This window comes from Maylandia zebra, linkage group LG17, assembly GCF_041146795.1.
Source record: "Maylandia zebra isolate NMK-2024a linkage group LG17, Mzebra_GT3a, whole genome shotgun sequence".
Lineage (NCBI taxonomy): Eukaryota > Metazoa > Chordata > Actinopteri > Cichliformes > Cichlidae > Maylandia > Maylandia zebra.
The window spans coordinates 9826488-9852670 of NC_135183.1; the positions used below are offsets into that span (position 1 = coordinate 9826488).

At 41.4% G+C, this 26183-nt stretch overlaps 1 protein-coding gene across 1 annotated transcript in view; it reads left to right on the plus strand.

The window, feature by feature from the left end:
• aspm (assembly factor for spindle microtubules) overlaps positions 1 to 25864 on the plus strand; it is a 28946-nt gene extending 3082 nt beyond the window's left edge. Inside the window, exons 4-27 of the mRNA XM_024799933.2 lie at positions 664 to 759; positions 1755 to 1856; positions 1960 to 2106; positions 2205 to 2444; positions 2519 to 2586; positions 2693 to 2834; positions 3820 to 3950; positions 4628 to 4803; positions 5486 to 5631; positions 5881 to 5966; positions 6059 to 6271; positions 7220 to 7424; positions 7775 to 7923; positions 8427 to 8555; positions 10253 to 10447; positions 10769 to 16048; positions 16216 to 16365; positions 16456 to 16647; positions 20482 to 20674; positions 21625 to 21779; positions 23932 to 24108; positions 24219 to 24391; positions 24478 to 24608; positions 24645 to 25864. Of these exons, the coding sequence (XP_024655701.2) occupies positions 664 to 759; positions 1755 to 1856; positions 1960 to 2106; positions 2205 to 2444; positions 2519 to 2586; positions 2693 to 2834; positions 3820 to 3950; positions 4628 to 4803; positions 5486 to 5631; positions 5881 to 5966; positions 6059 to 6271; positions 7220 to 7424; positions 7775 to 7923; positions 8427 to 8555; positions 10253 to 10447; positions 10769 to 16048; positions 16216 to 16365; positions 16456 to 16647; positions 20482 to 20674; positions 21625 to 21779; positions 23932 to 24108; positions 24219 to 24391; positions 24478 to 24580 (8648 nt within the window). The 3' untranslated portion in view covers positions 24581 to 24608; positions 24645 to 25864. The remainder of the gene's footprint in view (positions 1 to 663; positions 760 to 1754; positions 1857 to 1959; positions 2107 to 2204; positions 2445 to 2518; positions 2587 to 2692; positions 2835 to 3819; positions 3951 to 4627; positions 4804 to 5485; positions 5632 to 5880; positions 5967 to 6058; positions 6272 to 7219; positions 7425 to 7774; positions 7924 to 8426; positions 8556 to 10252; positions 10448 to 10768; positions 16049 to 16215; positions 16366 to 16455; positions 16648 to 20481; positions 20675 to 21624; positions 21780 to 23931; positions 24109 to 24218; positions 24392 to 24477; positions 24609 to 24644) is intronic.
• Positions 25865 to 26183: the final 319 nt, after the last annotated feature.

Sequence of the window (26183 nt, forward strand, 5' to 3'; positions counted from 1 at the left end):
TAGCTTGTGTGTCTGCTGTTTTAGATATGCTTTATACTAACAGCTCTATTATGTTCAGAGAGAGGAGGAATAAAAAAATCTAGACTATATCTCCACAAACTTTAAATCAGCTCCTTTTGAATTGTTTAAGCTACTTATGCTCAACACATTTGTTTTCTTTTTGTATCACATATTTATTTATTTATTTCACTTTCAATAAAAGGGTTGCTGGTGATAGTGATATATGGCTCATGCCAGTATCGGTTGATGTTGGTATCAGCCGATGTTGTCCTTGCTGACTGATTATTAGTGGATGTCACTGGCTGATATTTATCTGTCACATCAGTTTTGCAAACTGGCTACAAAACCAGAGACAGTTCAGTTGATTTTAAAAAGATTTCATTCCCTAAACAAAGGGCTAAATGACAGACAGAAAAAATTAAATTTAGCCATCCATCATGGGAAGCTGGAGTTTCTCTCAGTCTGTCACAGGGTTGTAAAATAAAATAAGAACGGAAAAGATATCGTTATTTTAAACTTTGGTGCTGGACTCGGAGCACGGGGTGTTATTTTCAGGCCGTGTTTGTAATATTGGCAGTTTGAAGGTGAATAACCTGCTGACGGTTAATGTCCTTATATTGTGGATTTATTGAAGTCTGATGCAATTTCTATCCCTCCCCGTAGGCTCAGTTCGCTCAGTGACCGCATCATCTCTAAGGACTATGAAGTCTGCAGTTCCCGCCCAGGCTAAGCTACCACACTCCAAAGCAGTCTCACAAGGTATACAGGAATATGTTGAAAAATTCGGGTTAAATAATGCTTATAATCCTTTCTGCACTGTTACAAAAATGGATATTCGTACAACTCAGGGCTAAAGTTTTAAGTAATAAGTTAGCTTGCATACAAGTCATTTGTACGAGCTAAAAACTCTTTTCCTTGACTTTGGTAGGAAATGTACCATTGGTGGGGAAAAAACAAAACAGCTTAATTAAAAGGATTGGAAAAGAGTGTGTTTAGCCTATAAAGTGACATGAAGTGCTATCATCTATCTTAATCACTTATCCAGTTCAGGGTTGCAGGGGATGGACGTAGTCCTGCTGTCACAGGGTGAATGCCAGGCTGACAGGTTGCCAGTCAATCATTTAGCTTTTTCTTATTATGGTTATCAGAGATGCTTTGAGTCACTTCATTCAATAAGCATCCTCCTTAAAGAAAATTCACTACTCCATCACAGCCATAAGACCAACACAGATTATTTTGATCTGTGTGAGTCCAAAGATAAAAGTATGGAGCTGGAAAAGGGCATAATATAACACATATAACATAATATATGTTTAACTGCAGCAAAGAACCAAATACTTCATGTGATTGTGTGCCAAGAGTGGAACTGTGGTCATTTATGTGGGAGTCAGGAGTCAAAGTGAAGTATGTGAGGGTGGTGCAAGACATGTATGAAGACATGTAGGAATTTCAGGGTGGCTGAAAGGTATGGTCAGATAGGAGTCTCTTCAACTATCTTTACCCATCACACGACTCACTATGAGCAAGGATTTGGTGACAGTGGGAAGGAAAAACTCCCCTTTAACAGGAAGAACTTTAACTCGGCGATCTGCTGCGATTAGTTGAGGGAAGGAAGAAGAGTGAAAGTCAGTGGAAGTGTGATAGAACATACGTGTGTGTGAATGAAGGATGATACCCTGTTACGACTCATAAAGGGAGCAGCTGATGATGATGAGGATAATGGCGTCAATAACAGTTCCTTCTGTTGTTCACAGGTGCTCCATCTCGAAAGGCACCTGGTGCTCCCTCTATGAAGACAGCAAAAGTAATCGCTGTGGCACAGTCGAAGCTGAGCTTTATTAAGCCTGCACAAACAGGTGTGTGAACATTGGAAGAATCATAAACACTGTGAAATGAGCTTTGTGATTTGCTTTTATCTTTAATTTGTTTGTTTTTTGTTTTTGTACTATTTTCTTTCAGCTCTACCCAGACACCCGATGCCGTTTGCTGCCAAGAACATGTTTTACGACGAGAGGTGGATAGAGAAGCAGGAGAGGGGTTTCACATGGTGGATCAACTACGTCCTCACCCCAGATGACTTTAAGGTCAACACCGAAGTCGCCAAAGGTAACAGGCAGCAGGCTCAAACATGAGAAGATCATGGTAACACCTTAAATATCTCTAACCTCTTAAATCTGTACCCTCCTCTTGTGTGTCTCGTGTAGTAAATGCTGTGTCCCTTGCTATGGGCGGTGACGACAAGTATAGTGTGCCCAAAGCTCCCACCAAAGAGGAGATGTCCTTCAGCACTTACACAGCCAGACGCAAGCTAAATCGCCTCCGTCGCTCCGCCTGCCAGCTGTTCACATCTGACGCCATGGTCAAGGCCATTCAGAGGCTCGAACTGGAGGTGGAGGCCCGGCGACTGCTTGTCAGGAAGGACCGCCACCTTTGGAAGGACATAGGTAAGAGTCCTGCTTAATGAAAGCTCAATGCTCTGAGATTCCTGTCACTAAGGCCTGTTCGTGTCATCTTTCAGGTGAACGTAAAAAAGTCCTCAACTGGCTCCTCTCGTACAACCCTCTGTGGTTACGGATCGGACTTGAGGTATTCTGACACATGTGTTTTCTTCTAATGTTCAGCGTTTGCCATTTCCAACAATGTTGTTATTATTTATTTATTTATTTTTACCCTGAATATTGCTCATCTTCAGACGATCTACGGAGAGCTGATCTCACTGGAAAGCAACAGCGACACCTTGGGCCTGGCTGTGTTCATCCTCCAGCGACTGCTGTGGAACCCGGACATTGCTGCAGAGTTCAGACACCCCCGAGTGCCCCACCTTTACAAAGATGGTAATTTGAGAGGATGTTGGGTCAGCGTCAGAGCTAATAGAAATACCAGGAGAGCCGAGACTTTTAGTTTAATTGAATTCAAAGTAATTAAAAATGGGGCATTGTTTGTGTGTTGATCAGCCCAGGTTTGCTTTTGAATTTCCCACTTGAGCTGTAGCACAAGTCTCGGTTTGCCTTTATCATCACCAGACAGAAACACTTTATTATAGAAAATTAACAACTTGGGCATGAGTGCAACCTTAATTAACCGACTTCTTGTTATTCCTTCGCTGACTCAAACTTTTAATTTCCTTCTAACAACACAACAACAATGACATTTTGCACTGGAATAGATGTGCTTTATATTATTAGACCGAGAAAAAAAAGAAGTAAAATAGATGAGGAAATGGGCAGCACAACCAAATAAATATAACTAAATAATAAATATAGATACAGTGTGCATGATGCTCAATGTTATGCTGCCAGATCTATAACTGTCTGAAATGTGCAGCTGCAGTTGCTTCAGTTGATGTGATGATTATTGGATGATCATGATTATTCAAATGTTCCAAACACAAACATAATTGATTAACACTCAGGTGAAAAACAGGATGTTTCACTTTTTCTTTTCCCCTCTTCACTTTGAGTAACCGATTACTTTTTGAATGTGATTAGTTCTCATGAGGCTTAAAGATCACTTTGGATTCATTGGATTAATGTCCCAAAACCTCTAATGTTTTATTCCTAAAATTAATCTGGGAACATAATGCTGAAGAGCCCAAGACAGATGACAGAGCAAAGGATGAAGGAAATACTTTCCTGATTTTGTAGATGTTTGGAATTCCTTTTTAATCCCACTTGCAATTAAATAATTCAAACAACTTGGGAGTGTAAAGACTACTTTTTAAAACAAGGATATCTTGTGATCAAAATAAGATTTCCTTTGTAAACTGGAAATTGTCTTGATTGTCACTGTATGAATGCCTGTTTACCTTTTCTCGGTTAGGCCACGAGGAGGCGCTGTCCCGCTTCACTTTGAAGAAGCTGCTGCTGCTCGTGTGTTTCCTGGACAAAGCCAAAGAGTCCCGGCTCATTGAACACGACCCCTGTCTGTTCTGTGTTGATGCTGAGTTCAAGGTACGCCAGAGACACAATGTGTCACCAACAAACATTTGTGGAAAATTACAATTTTTGTACATTGAATAAAAGCTTAAGATAGTTACTCTTTTCTTGGTATTGAATGGGAGAGCATATGATGTCATTGTGCTTTTGGAATGATGATAAAGAAAAAAAAGCTTAAATAGGTTAAAAAGATGAGTCTTGAACTGCTTTTTGAGTATACTGAGCTCATGGATCAAAGAATCGAGGAGAGAGATTTCAAGAGTAAGGGTCACGATTGCAAAGGCTCAGTTAGCTTTAGTTAGTTTTTCTTCTAGATTTAGGGATGGATAATAAGCTCTGATCAGGCGCCCCAAGAGTCCTGGTGAAAAGTTAATCTCTGTACAGATATGCTTCACCATGAAGAGGCCTGAAGATAAAAACTAGAGGTTTGAATTGAATTCGAAATTTAATGGGGAGCCAGCACAGTGAGATCTGCAGAGGTGTGACGTTAGAGGTCTCGAAGGATGTGGTAACGAGCCTCGCAGCAGCATTTTGCACAAGCTGGAGACGATCCAGGGAGGTTTTACTGAGGGAGGCGAAGAGTGACTGAAATAAAAGCATGAAAAACAGTTTCCCCTCTTCTGGTCTTTTTGGCTTGTGTTAACCTCTGTCGTGCTATGTACTGCTCAATTTTTTACATTTTTATTTAACAGGCAAGTAAAGACCTGCTGCTGGCCTTCTCAAGGGACTTCCTGAGCGGAGAGGGGATCCTCCCGCGGCACCTCAGCTACCTCGGGTTACCCGTCTCCCACGTTCAGACGCCCCTGGACGAGTTCGACTTCGCTGTGAAGAATTTGGCAGTTGACTTAAAATGTGGCGTTCGTCTAGTGTGAGTGTGTCGGCATGAATTTTAATGCGATGCTCGGATCCCAGATGCGTGTGTGCTTCTCTCAGAGGTCAGGCTCAGATAGGCAAGGGAATTGGGAGCTAAGGACTCTCAGACAAGGCGGTTTCAGACAGGGGATTTCCTTCCTTGATTTCTCACTGAAGGATTGGCTCTTAGACAGCCCTGACAGTGGTTCAGTTTGTGTCTGTGAGTCTGTTAAATAAATTTTTTTTTTCTTCAGAGCAAATCTTTGACTCCATTTTATTTGTGTCAGGTTCCCTACAGGTTATGATGCAATTTAATGTTACATATTTTTCTGTTTTGTAATTACATGGGTATTTTTTTTTTTTTTTTTTTAAATATCCTGTATTTCAAGTGGGTATGTTGCCCCTAATGTTGTCCTGTACTCTGATTGGCCAACATGTAGTTAGGGTTATAACAGCATTTAATTAAATGTATTTAAAGAATTCAAATTGACATGAGCCAGATTTAAATTGGCAAAAGCTGGATTTGACCTTGACTAGCCCTGTATGTGTGGATCAGGTTCTCATTAGATACTCATTTATGTTCAGCTGCTGCTGCTGTGGGATTTAAATGTGTGACATAAACATTTCATTGCATGACAAATCAGTTGAAGCGATGATGATGATGATGATGGAAGCTAAGGATCATCTTTTTGCTTTAGGAGAGTGATGGAGCTCCTTGTCCAGGACTGGACTTTATCTGTGAAGCTCCGCCTCCCGGCCATCAGCCGCCTGCAGAAGGTCCACAACGTCGATGTCGCTCTACAAGTTCTCAAAAGCAAAGGGATCGACCTGAAGGACGAACGTGGTAATTAATCAATTTCTGAAAATCAAATTTGTATATACTGTTTAAGATATGAACATATTCGTTGTGTTTTATATTCAGACACTTTCTTTGGAAATCTCACTGCTATAGTTTTGCCTTGAGTGTAAACAAGTTCTATATCACCTTGTAGTCTGCTGACTTTCTTTCTTACTAAACTTTATTGAGCTTACATGAAAAGAAAATTCAGAACTTTGCTTTGATGGTATTTAAATGTTTTGTTTTTATTTTCAGGCTCAACCATTGATTCAAGAGACATTGTGGATGGACACAGAGAAAAGACGCTGAGCCTGCTGTGGAAAATCATCTTTGCATTTCATGTGTGTATGCCTTTGTTTCCCCCATTTGAGAACCCCCATCCCAATAAGTGAAGAGAGTTGATTGATATGGTGTTACTGCATCATATGTTCAGGTGGAGGTGATTCTGAATGAGGATCAGCTCAAGCAGGAGATTGGCTTTCTGAAGAAAACCCTGAGGACTAAACGGAGGCTAGCATCTCTGAAGGCCGATCGGGGTCTTCGGCAGACGCCTGCAAAAACCAGAGTCCCGTACGAACATGGCAGCACCAAAGTTACCCTGCTTATGGACTGGGTCCGTTCCGTTTGTGACTTTTACAACCTGCAGGTGAGACTAAATAGTTTAATTTTAGCTAAGAAACCAAAGAAAATAGTTTCACATTCAGAATTAAACTGATTTAATTGAGGCTTGTTTAAGTTTTATCTCTTTTACTGGTTGCTTTTACACTTTGCCCACTAACTACATTTTTTTTTTTTTTTAACTTGAGGTTGATGCACACTAAATAAAACGTTACCTTGATCTTACAAAGCTGTAATACAGTAGATTTTGGTCATTGTTTTGTGTCGCTTTTAGATTATATCTACACACTTTTCCTCATTGCTTATCATCTTCATCTTTTTATAATCTTTGCAGCTTCTTGTTTGCATTTTTTTTATAAAGAAAATAAATAAATAAATTATCTACTTTAGGCTACTAAATCTCAGTTTATTTGCAATGCATGTATTCTAACTCCTTTGCAAAGACCGCATCATGATTTAGACACAGATTTTAAGAACATGGAAGATAACCTTGTGCATTCACGTGACTTACTTTATACAATGTTACAAAGATATATTTTCACCCAGGCAGTGTAGGCGTTTACCCATTTCAATGTGCGTTGTAGGCAAGTTATCCAAACAAGGATACATTTAGCTGAACCATGGAATTCGTGGTGGGCTACATTGCTAGAGCACCCAAAACCCGCAAATTTTGGATGTGGTTGAAAAACGCCTTTCAATGTCTATTTTTTTTTTTTTCTAGCTTAAACCCTAAATATGCTTTTCGGTGGCATCTCAGGGCTTTCAGAAGAACAAAACGAAACAACACTGTAAATATAAATGATATTTGTGTGATGCAAAATGACAGGTTTGTTGGTTTTTGCTGACCTTTGGAATTATCATATTTGCCACAAAACGCAACCTTGACATTGTAATATATAGATATAGAGAGAGAAATTTTCAGAAAACTCTAGTTGGAAACGATAAATAAAGTCTCTCTCTGCCTGTGTGTGTGCAGGTGGAGAACTTCACCGTGACGTTCTCGGATGGCCGCGTCCTGTGCTACCTTATCCACCACTACCACCCGGGTCTCCTGCCAGAAGCGTCTGTCAGTCACCGCACCACTCAGACTGTCGAGTGCTCACCAAGAGGCCGACTGGAGCTCAGCTGCTCAGCCAGCGACTCCGACAGCTCCTTTGAGTCCCTGCCCACAGGCCCAAACGGTATGTCAGCTGTGTGCTGCAACCTTAGTGCAACCATCTGTGCCGGGGGGGATTTAAAGAGGAAAAAAAAAAGTTCACTTGGATGTTTGTACCTCAGACATTTGTAGTCTGTCAGAACATGAAAACGGTGAATATGAAAGGAACTCTGAATTATTAAAAAAAAAAAAAAGAAGAAGAAAAAAAAAAGAAATGTAACAAATAAATAACACAGTACGTTTATTACATTACATCTTAATTTTTAAATTTTTTTTAAGTCACGGTTACCTCAGCTTCGTGATGTCATAACATCAAAATACATACACAATACAAAAGAGAGTTGTTACTGACAGTATCTATTTATTCGCCAACAGGACCTGATTCTCCATCGCTGGAGTTTAAAGAGCTACTGAAGAACGAGAAAAGCAACTTCAAACTGGTCAACAGTGCGGTGTCTTTTCTGGGCGGTGTGCCCGCTATGATCAACCCGGCCGACATGTCCAACACTATCCCCAATGAGAAGGTGAGACCAGGTGGGAGGTGTGTCATAGCTTGCAGGAACACAGAACATTGTTTTTGGTGAAATTCATAACAACTGATTATTAATCCACATTCAGTGTGTTTTATATGTACTTAACAAAGAGAAACACATTCCCAACACTACACTAAGCTTATTCCCCCGCTAATTCCCTGCCTGCAGTCTTGTGCTACAGATGTATAAATGATCATGTGTAAAAACAATAATACAAATGTAGCTTTCTGATTCAGTAGCTCTGTGACAGATGTTGGCTTTTAAATGAATTAAGCTCACTTTACAGGAGTTGGCTGACTTTGTGGCTGCCTCACCCATGTAACCTGACTAAATTTCCGCCCTCATGAGGACAAACTCTCTTGCAATCATTTGTCTTTAAAATCTCAGGATTTGGTAAAATAAGGCTTTTAACGCCTCAATTGTAAAGATATTTAATGTACCAAAATGTGAGAGAGAATGCAGCACTGTCTTCATCCACGTAAACTGACTTGCAGGTGGTGATGTCGTACTTGTCCTTCCTGTGCGCTCGCCTGTTGGACCTACGGGACGAAACCAGAGCTGCGCGGGTCATACAGGGAGCCTGGAGGAAATACAAGCTCAAGAAAGATTTAGAACTCTACAAGGTTTGTGGTTTTTACTTATTTATCATTTAAATTAAACTCACAGTTAAGTCAAGTGTTAATGAGACCCTTTAGCCCTTTATGTCTGATACTGGCCTAATATTGGTCATGGGTAACTATGGGTGTTTGAGGTGTACTTGTCAATAAATGAACCTTGAAGACGTTGGTGGATGTAAGTCACACGTTAAAGGATCGTTAACTCTACACCCATCATGTTTGCAGACTGATACGCTTACAAAATGCTACCAAAAAAGTAACCTCTGTAGAGAAGGTTATAATGTGTTTAATGTAGAGCTGGGCGATAGAACGATAACGATATGTATCGCGATATAACTTTTACTCGATAGAGAAATTAAGCTATCGCGATAGACTTCGCCGCTCTTGTCCTCTAAAAAAAAAAAAAAAAAAAAAGGTCAGCCAATCCAAATTAAGTAGCGCAGAGCCGAACCAATGACAGCCGCAGCGTCACGTCGCGTGACTTGTAACGTACAGCACAAGTGCCAAGCCGCACGTGTGTTTGTTTGGGAAGCAGCCAGCGCGTAATGGAGGAAATGAGTGTGCCGACTAGAAAAATCAACCGAGCGTGACCGAAGAGAAAACAGATGATGGTTCCAATGCCGGAGAGATTGTCGAACGGAAGAGCCATAGAAGTTCCGTAGTGTGAAGGTATTTCGGCTATTTCAAGTCTGACAAAAACAGAGTAGCGTGCACTGTAAATTGTGCCGAAAGCAAGTCTGGAAATACAATAAACTGGTGCATGCGTCACACTGTGCGCCACGTTATTGTTTCGGTGAAATGAATTTCTACAATACTGTTACTGTTAATTCTACTCTCTGCAGTGTTTAAATGCTTACATATACACACAGTTACTGTCCCTCCACACATACGACTCGGTTCTGCTTCTATGCCCCAGCTTTGTTTACTTTTTCCCACCGAGGCTTCTAGACTTCTGATTGGCCAACATTTCTGCACGGTTAGGAATCTAGCGCCACCTGCTGCTTTGGCATGTTCATAGCAGCGTTTTCCTTCATTTCTCCCTTTATGTGTGGACGGGATTATTTTTTTTAAAACGAAAACGGAAAATCTCAGTTTTCAAAAATACCCGTGTACGTGTGGATGTAGCCTCAGTCTCTGACTGGAAGCGCTAATTCGTCATTCGGCTTTTGTCAGACTAAAGTAACTGTTAAAACTGTTTGAAAAGCTAAGCTATACAACAAGGAGAGATTGAGAATTTCCTTTTAGTTCTCAGTTTATTTGATATTGACAAAAGTTAGTCAGTTTTGTCTGTTCTTCTGTAAAACAAACTAAGATTTATTTTTAGAATTAATATTTTGTTTCTAAGTGGAATTGACAATTTAGTCTGTTTCGTTTGTTCTATTTTGAAACTTAAACGCTTTAGCGGCTGCCTTTTGTGTAGTTTGCAATATTTGCCTTTATTTATCTGAAAAAGTCTCATGTTCCTTAAGTACATCTACCCTGTCGAACTTATTATGGGAAATAAATATTTAAATAAAAACAAGCTGCTGATTATTTCACATTTTACTTGTGAGCAACGGCACATTTAAATCTTACAAATATAGTTATTTGGCTTATATCGTGATAGATATCGTTATCGCCTGAAATGAAAAAAACATATCGTGATATGAAAAAATCTCATATCGCCCAGCTCTAGTTTAATGTTGCTTCTTGTTTCCATGCAGGAAAGAAACATGGCTGCCATGAAAATCCAAGTATTTGTGAGGAATTTTCTTCAGAGGCGCAGAGCTAAGAGGCAGAACCAGGCTGCTGTTGTCATCCAGACCTCATGGAGAGGTTATGCAGCCCGCAAAAAGCTGCGACTTAGAAAACAGGCTCAACTTCGGGCTATGCAGCATGAAGCAGCAACCGTCATCCAGGTGTGTATGTGCGTTATATATCTGAGGGTTAGAAGTGGTGTTTGACAAAGTCACATATGGCTTTGGCTTTTTGAATCTAACTAGATTCAGCTTCTCAGGTGATGGTTAATCTGACTTTGTTTCTAGTTGTGAATGACTTTGTTCAAGGACATTTTGATGTTCATGATCATCTATTAATGTGCTGTCTAGTAAACACTGTGATTACACTTCTTTTTTTTGGATAATTTTACTGTTTTGTCATATCAAGGATAAATCCAGCATAATGAAGCTACCACGTGTTTTTGTTCTTTGAATTAAATGGGTCTTATCTTGTCCTTGCAGGCTCAGTGGAGGATGTTTTCAACTATGAGGGCTTACCAGTGCCTCAGATATCATACCATTGTTGTCCAAGCACAATGGCGAATGAGGAGGGCGGCCTCCGCTTATGGGAAAATCTACTGGGCAACGACAGTCATTCAGAAGTACTCACGAGCATGGGCCATCTCAAAAAGAGACAGAGCACATTATCTCTTACTAAGGAGCGCTGTGGTAAAAATACAAAGAGGCTATAGAAGATGGAAAGCTCAGAAAATACAAAAGGAAAACTGTGCGGTCAGAGTGATACAAGCTGCTTTTAAGAAATGGTACGGAAGAAAAATGTCCCAAAGAACTGCCGCTGCTGTGAGAATCCAGTCCTGGTACAGGATGCAAAAGTGTCTCAATCAGTACAGAAAGATCAAGGGAAGTGCTTTCCTCATTCAGGCTCAGTACAGAGGCCTTGCACAGAGGCGCCTTTTTCTCACATTAAAACTGCAGCACCACTCAGCTGTTGTCATCCAGAGTGCCTTCAGAGGGCACGCTGTCAGAAAAGAAGTGTCGGAAATGAGGTGTGCTGCAGTCGTAATCCAGCGCTGGTGCAGAGCTTCCATAACAAGAGACGCGGAGAGGAAAAAGTTTGTCAGGATGAAACGCGCGGCCGTTACCATACAGGCAGCGTATCGTGGGAAAGTGGCTCGAGACTCTCTGAAAAAACAGGACAGGGCAGCAGCTGTGATCCAGGCAGCTTTTAGGAAGCACGCTGCCCGTAGGCGCTACCTGATCTTGAAAAGAGCTGCAGTTCTAATACAGCAAAAGTACAGAGCAACACTTTTGAGTCGCAAGACAAATAATGAATATAACTCTCTGAGGGCCGCTGTGCTCACTGTGCAAGCTAACTGGAGAGGCAGAGTGGACAGGAAGAGGATAGAAAAGTGGCATCAGTGTGCATCTTTTATACAGGCTTGTTATCGTCGGCACAAAGTGCAAGCAGAGTACAGAGCCAAGAGGGCAGCAGCTGTGGTTCTACAGAGCCATTACAGAGCTTATTTGGCTGGAAGGAAGATGAGGAGAGGATACCTAGAAAAGAAAGCGGCATCCATTACTCTCCAAGCTGCATTCAGAGGGATGAGAGTTAGGGCAGAGTTGAAGAAAAAGCACCAGGCAGCGACTGTCATTCAGGCTTTAGCCAGGATGTTTTTATGTAGGAAACGTTATCTTCTGCTTCACAGTGCAGCGATTGTCATCCAGAGCCGATACAGAGCTCTTTTGCTGTGCAGGGTGCAGCTAAATGAATTCAGAAAACTTAAGCAGGCGACTGTTAAGATACAAGCTGTGTTTCGGGGATTTAGAGAAAGGCGGGACTTGAAGAGGCAACATAAAGCATCCAGAGCAATCCAAGCTCACTTCAGGATGCACAGAATGCGTGTGGCTTACCTTGCCCTTAAGTGTGCCTCCATCATTATTCAGGAAAGGTACAGGGCCAAACGGCTCATGGATCAACAGATGCAGAGTTACAGAACAATGAAACATGCAGTCATAGTAATCCAAGCAGCATACCGTGGCCACAAGGCCAGGAGAAAGATTGCAAACATGCACCAAGCTGCTTCAGTCATTCAGCGAAAGTTTCTGGCCATCCGGGATAGAAAAAACTTCCTGGCTGTCAGAGTGGCAGTTTTGGCCTGTCAGCAGAGGTACAGAGCAGTAACCCTGGCAAGAAAAGCACGGCTGGACTATCTCTCAAAGAGAAGGGCAGTAGTTTGTCTACAAGCAGCTTACAGAGGATATGTAGTTCGAAAGCGGCTGTGTATTGAGCACATGGCAGCTGTAACAATTCAGTCTCAGTATAGAATGTACCAGCAGAAAAACAACTACAAGAGACTCTGCTGGGCAGCCACTGTATTGCAAACACGCTACAGAGCTAACAAAAAGATGAGAGCAGAGGTGCATGCCCTGAGTGTTAAGAAAAATGCAGCTGTTGTCTTACAAGCTGCCTTCCGTGGAATGAAATTAAGACAGATGATCAAACTACAGCATCAAGCTGCCAGTGTTATCCAGAGAGCTTACAGAGCTCACTGCGAACACAGGGAGTATCTCACTCTGAAATCCTCTGTCCTGACTCTTCAGAGAAGATATCGAGCCTCTGTAGCAGCAAAGAAACAGTGGCAAACATATCAGAAACTGCACAGAGCTGCTGTTGTTCTTCAGGCAGCGTACAGAGGGCAGCAGGTCAGACAGGAAGTTGCTCGTTGGCATCAAGCTGCTACTGTGATCCAGTCTGCCTTCAGAAAACACAGAGAAGTCGTCAAATTCCAGGCCATGCGTCTATCTGCCATCATCATCCAGAGACGTCATCGGGCTCGTGTTCTTCAGAGGCAAGAAAGGGAAAACTTCCTAAGAATGAGACATTCTGCTGTGGTCCTACAAGCAGCTTTCAGAGGTCATCGTGTCAGGTCTGACATTGCCAAGATGCACAGAGCAGCTACTGTCATTCAAGCAAACTTCAGGAGATATAAACTTCAATCAGAGTTCAGGCGACAAAGCTGGGCAACCTGTGTCTTACAGCAGAGGTTCAGAGCTCAAAGAACCAGAAACCTTGTGGTGAAACATTATCAAGAGGTTAGAAAAGCTGCCATCATTCTACAGGCTGCATATCGTAGAATGAAATCCAGACAGATGATCAAACTACAGCATCAAGCTGCCAGTGTTATCCAGAGAGCTTACAGAGCTCACTGCGAACACAGGGAGTATCTCACTCTGAAATCCTCTGTCCTGACTCTTCAGAGAAGATATCGAGCCTCTGTAGCAGCAAAGAAACAGTTGCAAACATATCAGAAACTGCACAGAGCTGCTGTTGTTCTTCAGGCAGCGTACAGAGGGCAGCAGGTCAGACAGGAAGTTGCTCGTTGGCATCAAGCTGCTACTGTGATCCAGTCTGCCTTCAGAAAACACAGAGAAGTCGTCAAATTCCAGGCCATGCGTCTATCTGCCATCATCATCCAGAGACGTCATCGGGCTCGTGTTCTTCAGAGGCAAGAAAGGGAAAACTTCCTAAGAATGAGACATTCTGCTGTGGTCCTACAAGCAGCTTTCAGAGGTCATCGTGTCAGGTCTGACATTGCCAAGATGCACAGAGCAGCTACTGTCATTCAAGCAAACTTCAGGAGATATAAACTTCAATCAGAGTTCAGGCGACAACGCTGGGCAACCTGTGTCTTACAGCAGAGGTTCAGAGCTCAAAGAACCAGAAACCTTGTGGTGAAACATTATCAAGAGGTTAGAAAAGCTGCCATCATTCTACAGGCTGCATATCGTAGAATGAAATCCAGACAGATGATCAAACTACAGCATCAAGCTGCCAGTGTTATCCAGAGAGCTTACAGAGCTCACTGCGAACACAGAGAGTATCTCACTCTGAAATCCTCTGTCCTGACTCTTCAGACAAGATATCGAGCCTCTGTAGCAGCAAAGAAACAGTTGCAAACATATCAGAAACTGCACAGAGCTGCTGTTGTTCTTCAGGCAGCGTACAGAGGGCAGCAGGTCAGACAGGAAGTTGCTCGTTGGCATCAAGCTGCTACTGTGATCCAGTCTGCCTTCAGAAAACACAGAGAAGTCGTCAAATTCCAGGCCATGCATCTATCTGCCATCATCATCCAGAGACGTTATCGGGCTCGTGTTCTTCAGAGGCAAGAAAGGGAAAACTTCCTAAGAATGAGACATTCTGCTGTGGTCCTACAAGCAGCTTTCAGAGGTCATCGTGTCAGGTCTGACATTGCCAAGATGCACAGAGCAGCTACTGTCATTCAAGCAAACTTCAGGAGATATAAACTTCAATCAGAGTTCAGGCGACAAAGCTGGGCAACCTGTGTCTTACAGCAGAGGTTCAGAGCTCAAAGAACCAGAAACCTTGTGGTGAAACATTATCAAGAGGTTAGAAAAGCTGCCATCATTCTACAGGCTGCATATCGTAGAATGAAATCCAGACAGATGATCAAACTACAGCATCAAGCTGCCAGTGTTATCCAGAGAGCTTACAGAGCTCACTGCGAACACAGGGAGTATCTCACTCTGAAATCCTCTGTCCTGACTCTTCAGAGAAGATATCGAGCCTCTGTAGCAGCAAAGAAACAGTTGCAAACATATCAGAAACTGCGCAGAGCTGCTGTTGTTCTTCAGGCAGCGTACAGAGGGCAGCAGGTCAGACAGGAAGTTGCTCGTTGGCATCAAGCTGCTACTGTGATCCAGTCTGCCTTCAGAAAACACAGAGAAGTCGTCAAATTCCAGGCCATGCGTCTATCTGCCATCATCATCCAGAGACGTTATCGGGCTCGTGTTCTTCAGAGGCAAGAAAGGGAAAACTTCCTAAGAATGAGACATTCTGCTGTGGTCCTACAAGCAGCTTTCAGAGGTCATCGTGTCAGGTCTGACATTGCCAAGATGCACAGAGCAGCTACTGTCATTCAAGCAAACTTCAGGAGATATAAACTTCAATCAGAGTTCAGGCGACAACGCTGGGCAACCTGTGTCTTACAGCAGAGGTTCAGAGCTCAAAGAACCAGAAACCTTGTGGTGAAACATTATCAAGAGGTTAGAAAAGCTGCCATCATTCTACAGGCTGCATATCGTAGAATGAAATCCAGACAGATGATCAAACTACAGCATCAAGCTGCCAGTGTTATCCAGAGAGCTTACAGAGCTCACTGCGAACACAGGGAGTATCTCACTCTGAAATCCTCTGTCCTGACTCTTCAGACAAGATATCGAGCCTCTGTAGCAGCAAAGAAACAGTTGCAAACATATCAAAAACTGCGCAGAGCTGCTGTTGTTCTTCAGGCAGCGTACAGAGGGCAGCAGGTCAGACAGGAAGTTGCTCGTTGGCATCAAGCTGCTACTGTGATCCAGTCTTCCTTCAGAAAACACAGAGAAGTCGTCAAATTCCAGGCCATGCGTCTATCTGCCATCATCATCCAGAGACGTCATCGGGCTCGTGTTCTTCAGAGGCAAGAAAGAGCAAAGTTTTTGAAGTTTAAACAATCCGCCATAGTTCTCCAGGCAGCACTGAGAGGCTGGCGCGTCAGGAGGGATGTTAGCCTACAAAATCATGCTGCTGTTGTAATCCAGTCATACTGGAAATGTTTGGTGGAACGACGTATCTTCCAAAGAAAGAAAGATGCAGCTGTGAAACTTCAGCAGAGGATTCGAGCAGTGCAGCTCGGCAGGCAGGAGAGAAGCAAATACATCCAAGTGAGGCAAGCTGCCATCACACTTCAGAAACACTGGCAAGCCTGGATTGCAAGACAGCAGGTAAAGTTCATTTGCAGTACAAAAATAAACAGAGTACCGTAATTAAGAGGAACTGCAGCTTGTTTGGAGTCTCACAGTGTTGAAATGTGATTTGTAGTAAGCAGTCTCAATGTGTTATGTGGAGGGGAAAAAAAGTTGCTGGTTAAATGTAAGCCAATGTTTTTCAGGTACTAAAGGCCGCTCGTGCAGAGAGGAGGCTACGTTTTACGTCGGCCATATTTCACCATCTCAGTGCCATAAAGATCCAACGAGCACTCAGAGCTCACTGGGCTTTGGAGTCCGCTAAAAGACAGATCCATTCTGTTATCACCATACAGGTAGAGTCACAAAACATCCACAGTGCTACATCTATTGAAGAGTACAACAGTTTTTACAAATGGCATCTTGACTTTTTTTTTTTTTTTAAGCGACTGGTGAGAGCGAGGCAACAGAGAAGACGCTATCTGGAGTACAAGCTGAAGGTGGCTACAGCTCAGAGAGCAGTCAGGCACTGGCTAGCTCGTCGCCACAAGGCTGCGACTGTCATCCAGCAGGCTGTCTGGAAATTCCTCCTCCTCAGGCGTCAGAAGAGGGTTCAGCAGGGTATTCTCAAGGCCCAGGTACCGTAGTCAGTGCTGAGTGTGGTAAAGATGTTGCCTGTAATTCTAAAGGGGAGAGTCGCAGATTTCCAATTCAGTCTATATTTAGGTGTCCAAAGTTCATTCAACCCTCAGTCACCTCAGTTAGAACAGCCCATTAAAGATTTGCTAAATCTTTTCTTTCTACAATGATCAGTCCATGACATTATAACTGGGAAACAATTTCAGGAGGAGGACTGTTTTTAACATCTGACTGTTGCGAACATGGCCTAATTTTACAAAGAAAATATAGGTAACACTTTATATGACAACCCATAGGTAAGCAAAGAAAGGGATGCACAGAACTCCCCTGTCCCCAGCCACCTCTTCCAGCTCATCTGAGAAACACAGAGATGTTCTCAGGCCAGGCAAGAGATATAAACTCTACAATATCTTCTGAGTCTGCCACGGGGCCTCGTCCTGGTGGGACAGACCTAGAACACCTTATCCAGGAGGCATTCTTATCTGCCTCCTGGATAAGAATGCCTCCTGGATAAGGCACCTCAACTGGCTCCTTTTACTGTAGAGGGTATAGCGGCTCTACAGTAACATTATTTCTAAGTAAAAAGGCCACCCATCATTCCAAGAAAGCTCATTTCTGACACTTGTATTCCTGATCTCATTCTTTAGGCCATTACCCAGAGCTTGTGACTAGGGCTGGGTGATATGGCCTAAAATCCATATCGCGATATAATTTGAAGCACGTGCGGTAACGATATATATCGCAATATATTCTTTTCTTCTGTATAACGTATTTTCCACACTATAAGGCACACATAAAATCCTTTCATTTTCTCCAAAATCGAGAGTGTGCCTTATGTATGAATTCTGGTTGTGCTTACTGACCTCAAACCGATTTGGGCGTGCAGAAATCTGTTAAAAATGTTTTAGTACAACTTTGGTAAGCCGCACTGCTTGATGGATTGTCAGAGCATTACGGCTGCCATAGTGAGGAGCTTCGCGGAGTAATCTGGGTCCAAAACTCCTTCTGCTTCAGGTCCCAAAGTCAAATGAACACTGAGCGTTAAAAACGGTCTAAATTCTTTCATCTTTAATAAAATCATCAGCGTTGCTGCTTTACCAGGTGTAACAATTAAGTTTAACATCCAGGCTTCCATGAAAACAGAATTTCTTAAATTTAACGGAGTTAGAAGTTAACAGGAAGTTAGCTCGCTAGTTTCCACCTAAACATTTCATACCATGTTCTGACAGAGATTTTTGAAACTAATTAAAACGTACAGCTCTGCTACCACTTCCAACATAAATGAAGACAGAAAACTAAACAGCAGTGGCGTTTGCAGGGTTACTGAAGTTGGACTACCTGGTGTTTAATGTTGTGCTACGTGATTGCTAGCGACACAGCTATGTTAGCATAACATTAGCACAGTGAAGCTGGAGGATGAACGCCAACTTTTTTTCCACTCGATAAAAGTTAACGTGAGGGATTCTGGTGGTCAGGGACGAATGCAATCGCATAGCAGGATGCTATACACGGGCCAAACCTCAGTCAGGAGAACAACTGAGACTTTTCATCCACAATAGGTTAGTTATTAATATACTGCAACAACATGGGGATAGGAACAGCTGTGAGAGAATTCAACATAAATGAATCAAATTTACGGAAGTGGAGGACGCGCAGTTTTTGGCTTTCCCCATATTTCAAAAGTGCTTCATCTCTTTGCTATGACTGTCGCCTGGCATAATTTGCAGATGATAATGGTTGTAGCCGCTGCGATGCTTTCAACCAAAACAGGCATCATTAACATGCGGTAGAGCGGTATAGTCAAAATCTCTATCGTTGGCCAAATTTACATTGTTTCTATCGTATATCGTTTCTATCGCCCACCCCTACTTGTGACCATAGATGAGAGTAGGGACGTAGATTGACTGGTAAATCGAGAGTTTCACTTTTACTCTCAGCTCTCTGTTCAGCACAACGGATCGGTTCAGCATCACTGCAACCATAGACCCGTCCGTCTCCCGCTCCCCTCAGTCATGAACAAGAGCCCAAGATGCTTGGGCCATGGCCTCAGACTTGGAGGTGCTGATTCTCATTCCCACCACTTTATACTTGGCCAGTGTCAGCTGGAGGCGACAGAACTGATCAAGTCAAAAGAACAACATAATCAATGAAAAGCAGAGATTCTGGGACCACAAAAGTGAAAGCCTCCTGCCACTTTGCTATGCCTACAAATTCTGTCTATAAAAATTATAAACAGAATTGGTGACAAAGGGCACCCTTGGAAGAATCCAATACCCACTGGGAATGAATCTAACTTATTGCCAGTAATGTGGACCAAGCTCTTGCAACGGTTGTATAAGGGCCGAATGGCTCATATTAACAAGCAACACACCAAGGAATCAAACCCTCTCGTCTACCGGGGGAAAAAAACTCCAATATACAGGCAGCCAGCCAAGGACATGCCAAGATACCGCTTGTCACCAAAAGCAACTTCTAGCTGGGACAGAGTCCAGCCCCTGTCCAGGAGGCTGGTTCCAGAGCTCAAGCTGTGTATTGAGGTGAGCCCGGTTATATCTCTTTGGTACCTTTCAACCTCACACACCAGCTCATGCTCCTCCTCCACCAGAAAGTTGACGTTTCACCAGCCTCAGTAGCTTGGGATCAGCCCACCAGGGTCTCCCTTGACTGGCACCCGTCACACACTGCACCCAACCCCTATAGCACCCAACCCTCTCCTGTGGATGGTGGGCCTACAGGAGGAAATGCTCATTTGCCTTCTCCAGGTTGCGTCCGGTCAGGCCTCCAGGCCACCAGGGGCTCTCCTTCAGGTACCCTCCCCAGACCTGGCTCCAGGGCAGAGCTCCACTAACCTTATCCCAGGCAGGGTGAACTGTTCCCTTGATTGTGTACACATAACGGTCTTCTAAACAGCTCTTTGTCTGGTTCCTCACCCAGGACCAATTTACCATGGGAGATCCTACCAGGGGCAAAAGGCCTTCCGAGTGCATAGCCCCTGGAATTCTTGGGACACACAAACCCCTTGACTACAATAATATAGCAAATTACAGAGGAGAATTTATGTAATGCATAAGTAACGTTAATAATTTTATAACTTAAGGTATTTTATAGGAAAAAAGACAATTTATACTTTTAAGTACTGCCCAATTTCACGGAAATTTTATGGACAAGCAATTTCCCAATTTTACATCATAAATAAACTGTACTGTTCTATGGACATGTCATAGTATGGAGTAGATTAATTGTGCCTTTGTATATTATTATTATTATTATTATTATCTTTTTTTTTTTTTTTTTACATCTTTTCTTAATATTCATCATGTTTGTGAGTATGACAGATCTTTTAAAAATAAAATTGATTTCTCCCAACCCCTGAGTTTTTGTAGGTAACTATAATGACATTGTTATTAAAAGAAAAATAAATTGAAATTCAATTTAATGATGGAGGAATCACTCCCTTAGTTGCAGGCTGTGTTTTAAAGTGTTACCAAAATTAAAAGCAACAACTTGTTATCCAGTCTTTACTTTATCCTCATCATTTTGATATTTGTTGACAATGTAGTCAGCAAAATGTTGTTACAACCTACAAAGTAAGGCAGTAACAGCCTTGCTGGGATCATTTCTTTAATTTTGCTGTTAATATTTAATACTTCTAATAACAGTTTACACTAGCAAAATGTTTGCTATGAATTGATGGAAATCAAATAATTTTATACACATTTTGCCCTGAAAATTGTTAACTTATTTAGTTTTCCAACAGTTTGAAACTAATGTGAGTTTTTGTTTTGTTTGTTTGTTTTTAATTTAATTTAATTTTAACCACTTTCTCCTTCTAGGCTCTGTGGAGAGGACACTGCTCCCGCAGATTGAATGACAATCCCAAGATTGTAAAGCTGAGGCACCGCTTACGTGTGGTCACTGCCAGTGTCCGAGAGGAAGACAAACTGTGCAATAAAACCTCATGTGCACTGGACTACCTTCTTCGTTATAAACACTTCTCGTACATTCTGGAGGCCTTGAAAAATCTTGGTAAGGCTTTTTGTTGTCTACTCGTTTCCCCTCATGCTGAGTACAAAAATGGAAAAATAGTTTTAAACAGCATTTTCCCTGCAAGTCATCCCACAGCTTTAGATGTGGCAACTTATGTAACACTAAACAGCTTAATGACAATATCTTTGGCTCACCCCACCACAGCACTGAACAAACGCCATGCAAGTTATAGTTTACTCAGCTTACGATCAGACATTATTTTCAACTGAGTGAATGAGCACACGTGAGCCATGACGAATTATTTCACATATCATTATGAGAGGCAGAAGATGCATGTAGTTCCTACCAAACATTTAGATGGTCCCAGTAATATAGTTACTTTTCACTGTGAAGTAACAGTGATTTCTGGAAGTGTTCCTGGGCCCAGGCAATGATTTCATGACACAGCCATGCTTGGTTTTAAAGCAGTGTTGCCTGAGGGCCCAAAGATGGCAGATATTCAATACTGATTTGTACTTGTGCCTCTTGCATGCTGATATTTCTCCTCATTCTAATAATCTTTAGATGAGATATTCTGTGCAATTTAACATTGAGGACCATTATAAATGAGTGAATGGACAACTCGAGAATGAGTATTTAAATTGATACCATAGACGTATCTACTAGAAATTCTTCTGAGAAACTGCCTCTTTAAAACGCTTCAGCATTTCTGGAGCATTTCTTTGTGTTTCTTGTCTTTCTAATGTGTGATGTGTAGAATCAAAACCCACTTCTGGTCTTTGAATTATGGTGGGTAATATTTTAGGGACTATTTCTACAATCACTCCCAAATCTATTAAATATTTTATAGTTTAAAATGTGTAAATATATATGTGCCTAATTGGCCAAAATGCATACTTCTTATTCATGTAAGAGTGCATCTTATGATTTGTCCTGACTGAAATCTCTTTGTGCGTGCCTCTGTGTTTGCATGTTGCATTCGTGTGCAGAAACCGCCACCAGGCTGTCCCCAGAGTGCTGCGAGCGGCTTGTGGAGAGCGGAGCCACTAACGTCATCTTCACACTAATCCGTTGCTGTAACAGGAGCGTCCCCTGCATGGACGTCATCACCTTCTCCATTCAGATACTTCTCAACCTTTCCAAGGTACTGCAGACACAGAACAGCACTTTGTATTTTATGCTTCCTCATGAAGTAATCCGGTACTCTCAGGTTATAAACATAAAAGGTAAACCGGTTAATTAGTTTAGTGTGACATTAAAGCTGAAGGTAGACAGTTGTTTATTTTTTGTTTTTGTTTTCCTACAGGCCCAACATTAGATTAAGCTGTTTTAACTGTCTGTAGACACATGAAATGGAGGAGATGTTTTAGCTTATATTTTGCTATCTCCACCTCCTCCACTCCTCAGTTCCAGCATATTTAACAATGTCAGTGTCAGATTTCACCTAAGACTAAGGGTAGGACAGCAACCTCCTTGTGACTAGAAAGAAATTATAGTTTCCCATTGGTTGCATTGAATTTCTTCACATTAGGCAAAAGTTAACAAGTATTTCCACCTAGGTGTGTCACGATACTGGACATTAGTAGTCGGTACAAACAGCAGTAGAACTGAACAATTCTCACAGCCCAATTCGATACCAAAACAGAAATGATCTGAAGTGACATCTCGCATACTCGACCATAAACTGCCTCATTAAAGTCATTTTTAAAACACTGGCAGATCATTTATTTAAAATGTTAACATTGTATAGCCTACTAATGTTATATTACACTAGCATAAGCATTTAATGTTAGCCATTGCAAACATTTTAGCCAGTGGAACAAAGCTGATTTCACAGCTTTGTTGGTAATTTACATTTTGGCATAATAAAAGCAGGATAATGGTTTGGATGTTTGTAATGTTAATTGAAAAGCATTCACGCTGATCTATTCAAACTGATCTGGGAGCTATTCTTTTAGTTCACTTAGGCCACACAATTTCAGTACAGTACAGTAACATGCTTGCATACGGCTTTTTGGGAAATCAGTCCTTACTCACATTTTCAGAATTTTGGTAGGAAGTGATACAACACATATTGGTTCTGGTGACATCCCTAGTTACAGCAACCAACCTACCACACACTTACACAATGGTTTTGGGCCAGCCATTGTTTTCCTTAGTGTGACTGTAATATAAGGTGGTAACAAATACTTATTTATGTACAGATATGTTAAATGCAGAGTACTTTTATACAGTATTCTCATGGCTAGACATTTTGTGTCATCATATAAAGGTACATAAAAGTATATAAAAGTTGGTGCTGCATCACTATCCAGTATTTCTTAAATTCAGCAGTATTTTTGGTTGCATTATTTTAAACAGTAACTTGCAAGAACACAGAGAAGATGCATTTAAAGAGCTCTATCACTTAACTCTGGTTGTCTGAAAATATCAGAACTAAAGTGTTATCAAGCTTTCCTGTTTTCTCTAAAAGCATTTCCCATTTCCTGTATATAGATCTGACCCTCTGTCAGACTGTTTGCTGTTATCGATTTCTCTCTTCTCGCTGTGAACTTTGTTCTTCTTGCAACATAATCTGCCTGACTGTGACGGGAACATGTTGGCGTGGTAGACCCAGACATCTTACTTATTTGTTTTGAATCTTCTGGCTGGAAAGGGATTGTTTAGACAAGTGGGGGTTGAATAAACCTGTAATCTGTATACTGTCGATGGTAAATGACCGTCAGCACACCCGTGCTTTTGAGAAGCTTACACTGCTGTGGATGAGGGCAGCAGCAAAACATTTGTATGGGAATGTAAAGCTTTTGGATCCAAATATGTTCCCTCACAAAAGCCACCAGACTCATTTGACAAAAACAGGTTAATTTGTACCGTTCTAAAACGTCAAACAATAGGACAAACTAATCCCTGCTTAGTTTTGAGAAATTACACCTCCCATCATTCTGTGCAGTGTTTAATGAAATGAGATTACCAGCATGGAAGCTGTCTCATGATTGTGGCTTTAACAGCTTTGCTTAAGGCCTTACATGTCATCTACAATCTATAAGAAACTGCTTTCTGTAAAGCTAATTTAACTGCAAAGTGACCATTTATGTGGATATGTAGCAGATAAAACATGTATTATGTTCACTTTTTTGTGTGTGCGTGAAGCATTAAATATGAAGAACAAAGTGGACGAGGGTGGTGTTTATTTTTGAGTGTTTCTGTCTTTTTCAGCCAAAATAGAACATGCAACAGTGGATGCGTTAGTGTTGTTTAAGTGTGCAGGACTAACATCGTCTCCCCTCCCTCCTCAGTACCACAAGACCATTGAGGCGGTGTATTCAGTGGAAAACTCTGTGGAGACGCTGCTGGACCTGCTGCAGAGATACCGGGAGAAGGCAGGGGATAAAGTGGCAGAAAAGGGTGGAAGCATCTTCACTAAGGCCTGTTTCCTTCTTGCGCTCCTGCTGCAGGACAAGCAACGCACTGAGGTCCGTAGACACTGTAACAAACGGATAACACGAGTGCATAAATACCAATATCAATGATATTTTTACACAAGAGAAAATGCTAACTATTTTGCTTACTGTATTTTCTTTAGGAGGTCAAAAAGCTACCCAAGGTCTTGGATAGGATCCACAGTATTTACCGCCTCACTGCTCGCAAACACAAGATGGACACAGAAAGAACAATCATCAAGCAGAAGATGAGCGCGTCGATCAACGGGAGCTTCTTCGTTCCAGTGACGCCTCGTAAATCCCGCGCTGCACCAAAGTATGGATATTCCTGAGTTACATAATATACTGAAAGTGTGCTTGTATGTTTCCAGAGATAACTAAAAGTTTTTTCTTTTCTTTCAGGTTTTCACCAGATTGGGTTCTCAGGCGAGATAAGCTCAAAGACATTGTAGACCCCCTCAGGGCCATTCAGATGGTGGCGAACACACTGTCCATTGTGCTGTAAATAAACATGCTCATATATATATATATATATATATATATATATATATATATATATATATAAAAAATTTTAATCCATGATCTTCTTTTTAAAAACTTAAGAAAAGTATTGCCGTCTTATTTTTATTTTTTGTAAACCAATTCATTTTTATGTATATAATAAAATGGATTTGTCTATTAAATTGTTTCTTCTGGATCTACTACAGTGGGGAGAGGCATGCAAGGTTAACCTGTAACAGCACATGTCAGGATCGCCATTACTCCCAAAATGGCAGTTTTTACTAAAATCCCTTTTGATGTAATACCGGCCTGTGCAAACAAGAAGACAGTATGAACAGATGGGCGCAGGAGTGTGTCATTGGCTGCTGACTTGTGATTAACAAGTCCTGTGATAATCCTCCACTCACACTTAGAATGACTGAAATTTACAAAATGGACTACAGTAGGGGTTAATGGTTAAGGTGTGACAGTGGGTAAAAATGAGCCACACCCTGTTAGGTAATCATAAGCAACAGTCATTATGTGACAATAACCACTGAAGAGTTGAAAGAGCAGTAAGCAAACTAGACCAGTGAAAATTATTTTTGGCATGTTCATATAAGTTCATTTAAGGCAGCGGTCCCCAACCTTTTTTCCGCCACGGACCAAAATTTAACGGACCGGCCTTTAAGGTGTCGCGGATAAATACATCAACAACAAAAAAACTAGTATTGGTACCGAAAAAAAGATTTATTCATAACACACGTGAAAAGACCCAGAAAAACCGATTTGGCGATTAAAAACAATAACAAAATAACGCTAAAAACCGATAAAAATCCTGAAAACCTGAATGCCATAAATGTCATCAATTAGGCTGGAATAATTTGTTTCTAGTGGCTTCTATTGTAAGTGCTTTACATTTCAGCATGACATCCTGTATGTGTCCTACAATGAGGACACTTGAAGCTGGTCATTTTCTTAGAATGGAGCTAAAGATAAAACCAAAACAAAACAAAACTTTCATAAGAAATCTTTATTCTGCAGTAAGGGACATTAAAAACCTAATAATGTTATCATTAAAAATATTAAAATGTGAAGTAAGAGCAAAATGTATGTTTGATACATTCAGTCATGAGTATTTTATACTCTTATTATTCCTGTTAAGAGTATCTGGAATATGCACTTCTTACAGTGGCCATGTTACACAGTACTCTGCTCAAATGTAGGTAATGTTAGACATGAGTCTCCTGGAATTAGACCTCAGTACTGTTAAAGTTGATTTACTGACCCGTTGCTGTGTCAATAAAAGTGCAAAAAATAAGAGTGCTTCTGGTGTCTTGCTTTAAGATAAAGTCCCATATTTTTTTTTGTTGTAGCTTTTTGAACAGATGGTGTCTTATTCTCAGCGATTTTTTCTAATTATTGTTCTCAGAGTTAAGATTTAATTCTTATATTTAACTCAATCAAGAAAGAAACAATTCAGTCTCTTTCCTTGTAATAAGTCAAATTTTCTTCATTTAAGCATAAATTTTAGACAGTTTTGTCTAGTTAAAAGGCATCGATTAATTTCTAGTTTTAACAATTCTAGTCAAGCAACTTTTGCTCACCACAATGGCAGATTTTTTTTC